At 37.9% G+C, this 4,135-nt stretch overlaps 1 protein-coding gene across 1 annotated transcript; it reads left to right on the forward strand.

Annotated features, from left to right (window-relative positions):
* Positions 1–364: 364 nt before the first annotated feature.
* Positions 365–2,623, forward strand: LOC121242249 (nuclear transcription factor Y subunit C-9-like). Its single transcript, XM_041140142.1, has 2 exons — positions 365–601; positions 1,529–2,623. Exon 2 carries the CDS (start codon positions 1,575–1,577, stop codon positions 2,352–2,354), a length of 780 nt encoding a protein of 259 aa, XP_040996076.1. The 5' UTR covers positions 365–601; positions 1,529–1,574; the 3' UTR covers positions 2,355–2,623.
* The last annotated feature ends 1,512 nt before the right edge of the window (positions 2,624–4,135 follow it).

A 4,135-nucleotide genomic window follows, 5' to 3' on the forward strand; every position in this document is an offset into this window, starting at 1 on the left:
AACTCATTCATGAGCTGTTTGTGAATAATAAGCATTCTTCTTATGATTATTATTACATCAGTCTTTATTTTTTTTAAGAATATTAAGTTTAAAATTTGATTTTTATGATTTGAGAGTATGATTTTGTAATATTTTCTGTTTAATGGTTAGATATATTAGATTATTAAACTCATCTTAACTTATTATTATAATCTTTTAAAATTTAAACATAAAATATAATAAATAATTTAATTTTTTTTAATCTTAAAATAATATTAATATTAAAAACTAATATTCTAACAATATCTTATCATTTCAATTCAAAGCAACTCCATTCAAATCTGATTAACATTCAAAAAACAGCCTTCTCTGTTCTCACGTATAGATGCAAAGCAACTGCTCATGAAAAAGGTCAAACGGAAAGTTAACAGTTGGGGCAGTCGCGCTTTTTTATAGTTCGGGGAAGAGTCACGACCTCACACAACCATTTACTTCACAGCAGCAGCACCTATAAAGTCAATCTTCCACTCCCTCCATCCTCCATCTTCCCACTTCGATCTCTTTTGGGTTTCACTGACTCAGAAGAAAGACCCAGAAACCTCGACCAGACGCATCCACTCAGGTGAACCCTCTTTTTCTTCTCTAATATTTATTTGTTCCCGGTTGTGTGCACTAGCTATTTGTTGGGTAGATAGATGATCGCGTTTTCTTTTCCATTTTTTTATTTTTATTTTTTGTGCATAGGTTCTTGGTTGAAATTTATCTGCGTAATTTTCGGTGAGTGTAGATGGTGGTTGAACAAAAGTGTTGGTTAGGGTTACAGGACAACAATGAAATTAGATTTTTAGCCACTTGGTACGATGATATTCTTCTTCTTGTCGTGACACGCTCTATACGAGATCCAGTTGTGATGTTTCAGTTGTTGGTCCGATTCTTTCTTTTTTCTCTCTCTCTCTTTTTTCCTTATTCTTCTTCTTTCTTTCCATTTTTTTTTATTGGAAATTTTGGAAAAACCGTTTCTTTAATAGAGCTATCTTACTGTGTATATCATCAAATTTCTACATTGCTTGCCAAATACTATGTAAAAGTTTATGCTTCTTCCTCCCTTTGGACTGAAAACTTAATTTCTTAGAGCTTCAATATGGGATCTTAGGATCTTAGCTATTTGTGACTTCCGCAGTCTGGGTGAGATCCGTGGCTATTTGGAATAAAGTTGTTAGGGATGAAGAGCAGAGAAGAGCTAAACTTACTTAACCAAAATTGCTTGTAGTGGTCTCCCTTTCCTCAGAGATTCAGTTCAACATGTCTAATATTTCAAAGACACCACTAGTATTAGATCTCAGATGTCTTTCTGCATTTGATTTGTCTTAAGATTAGGATTGGGTCATATGTAATTCATGGGGCTCGAGTACCTGAGATTTTGTTCTATATTGGTATGGAGGGTCCACAGCTTATGCTGTTGTTCTCATTGTTTATATTTTATGTCTGCAAATTTTAACAGGAAATTATCGACTGTATATTTTTTTTCTAATAGTTTCGTCTTTTTTTGGTGCTTATTTGCACTTAGAATTTCTTCCAATCAATCCTAAACTAGTATGGATCAGCATCAGCAAGGCCATGGACAGCCCCCAGCAATTGGTAGTGCAGCTCAAGTGTCATATGGCCTCAACCCATATCAATCTAACCAAATGATTGGGGCTTCCCAACCTGGATCTGTGGTATCTATGCAGTCTCCTAGTCAGACGGCAGGTCTCTCTGCCTCTTCAGCTCAGCTTGCACAAAACCAACTTGCTTATCAGCACATTCACCAACAACAGCAACAGCAACTGCAGCAACAACTCCAAAATTTTTGGGCAAATCAGTACCAAGAGATTGAGCAAACCTCTGATTTCAAAAACCATAGCCTGCCATTGGCTAGAATTAAGAAGATTATGAAGGCTGATGAGGATGTAAGGATGATATCAGCTGAAGCTCCGGTCATATTTGCCAGGGCCTGTGAGATGTTCATTCTGGAGTTGACGCTGCGGTCTTGGAATCACACAGAGGAGAACAAAAGGAGGACACTCCAGAAAAATGACATCGCTGCAGCAATTACAAGGACTGATATATATGATTTTCTGGTCGATATTGTCCCAAGGGAGGATCTGAAGGATGAAGTTCTTGCATCCATCCCTAGAGGGAATCTTCCTGTTGGAGGCGAGGGTCTTCCTTACTATTATATGCCACCTCAGCATGCTCAACAGGTTGGTGCTCCAGGGATGATGGTGGGCAAGCCTGTAATGGATCAAGCTCTTTATGGCCAACAGACTCGCCCTTACATGACTCAGACAATGTGGCCACAGATGCAACAGGAGCAGCTGCCTTCGGATTCTTGAGTGAAAGTAATAGCTGACTAGGAACATGGACAGTGAGTTAAGCTAATTATGATACATTATGGTTGTAATTTGAATCTTAGATGTGCTTCTCTCTGGGGCAGCACAAGTCAGTCACTGTTCTTAATATGTAGTTATTACAGTTAAAAAGTGCTTGTTTTGGTCATTTGATACATCTTTCCCCATTGTGTAATAGGCGTGGTCTCTTGTACCATAGATAATTTGATTTCATGGACCCTTTATTAGTATGTGAAATACATGACCTTTACATCCTTTTTTCCAGTTGTAAAATGCCAAGCTAGGGCGATTTGATTCATTGGGCTGATTATCATTGTGGCCAAATCTATTGCATTTAGAATCAACAGAAATGATCATGTTTCTTCAACATGATGCCCCTTGTTCTTGTCATCTTCAAAGAGCGCTTTCCCTCCCGAGGGGAGGGGTTGAGAAGAACAAAACTTTAATGCTTACTAGTCGAGCTGTCCCTGCGTCTCGAGAGATTGGACCAAAAAGACTATACCCTTAAACCTGCAACCGACAATCAACTCCGTTGCTAACAAAATGCAAGTTTTCTGCCTTATCTGCAGCAAAAAGTAAATTGATGGTGTTTCCCTCCTTGCCTTCAGCAAGTAGCTGCGTAGATTTTATATCTTTCCCACTCTTAAGTGAAAGCATTATATTGATTGCATTCCAAATAGATTAAATGGCTACCTTAAAGCGTTCTGTTCACAATATAACTTGTTTTAGCACTTGTTTGTTTGAGCCCGCACAAGATGCCAATTAATGATGCCTGTTACACTTCTAGGAAATGCCAGTGGACTTGTGCGCAAAGAAAACACAAATAGCTAATGTACTGGAATCTCCTGTCTTGCTTCGATGGTATCATTTGTCACCTCTTTGATAGTTAAAAGGATCTGAAAGCTTGATGCCTCCTTCCTCATGAAAGCAGACCAGCAGTGCACCCCAGTATTGGTGGATTAGTTTTGCTGAAACAATCACATATTTAAGGAAAGAACCAATTCCAAACTAGGGCAAGACTACATAGAACTGAGCTCAATAACTGCAAGCGACTAAGTAGTAATAGATGAATTTAAGGGATAAATACACTTCACACCCTCAAACTATCAAGGGTTTTGCACTTTACACCCCAAACTACCAAAACAGACTTCTTGTACCCTCGAACCACCACAGATTGACACTTTGTAACCTCCATTATGATCAAACCATGAAGATTGTACCACGTCAACTATTTTTCATTTATCACGATGGCCAAAATTTAATTGGAGTGCAAAGTGTAAGTTTTTAGTAGCTCGAGGGTGCAATATGTCAATTTTGATAGTTTGGGATGTAAAGTGTAACACCATTGTTAGTTTGAGGGTGTAAAGTTGTACATTTTGCATAAATTAAACTGCAAACCTGATACTCAAACCCCCTTCTGCAGCCAAAACACATTGGTGAGCTCATGATAACACTGGAACCAACAAAAAGGAATAAATTTGTATTAAAAGCCAAGGACTTCAATACATAAAAGTCTTAGTAAGTTCTCAAAGATTGAGTTTTAGATACAGATGCAACAGTTTGTCTCCTTTATCTCACGAAGCAGCTTCAATTTTGCTCCCCTCTTTTCTTTTCTTTATGAGACCCACATTGAGGGTTCAGAGAGGCATAATGATGTTAAAAGGTAAAGTGTACAAGATGAAAGAAAATTAGGAGCAAAATGAAACGAGCATCAGATGTAAACAAGAGTCAATATGAAGTACTCAACTCGACCACCACTTAGCCCA

This window comes from Juglans microcarpa x Juglans regia, chromosome 1D (assembly GCF_004785595.1).
Source record: "Juglans microcarpa x Juglans regia isolate MS1-56 chromosome 1D, Jm3101_v1.0, whole genome shotgun sequence".
NCBI lineage: Eukaryota > Viridiplantae > Streptophyta > Magnoliopsida > Fagales > Juglandaceae > Juglans > Juglans microcarpa x Juglans regia.

Coding starts and splice junctions, on each gene's coding strand:
- LOC121242249 (XM_041140142.1), top strand. CDS start 1,575: ATGGATCAGCATCAGCAAGGCCATGGACAGCCCCCAGCAATTGGTAGT.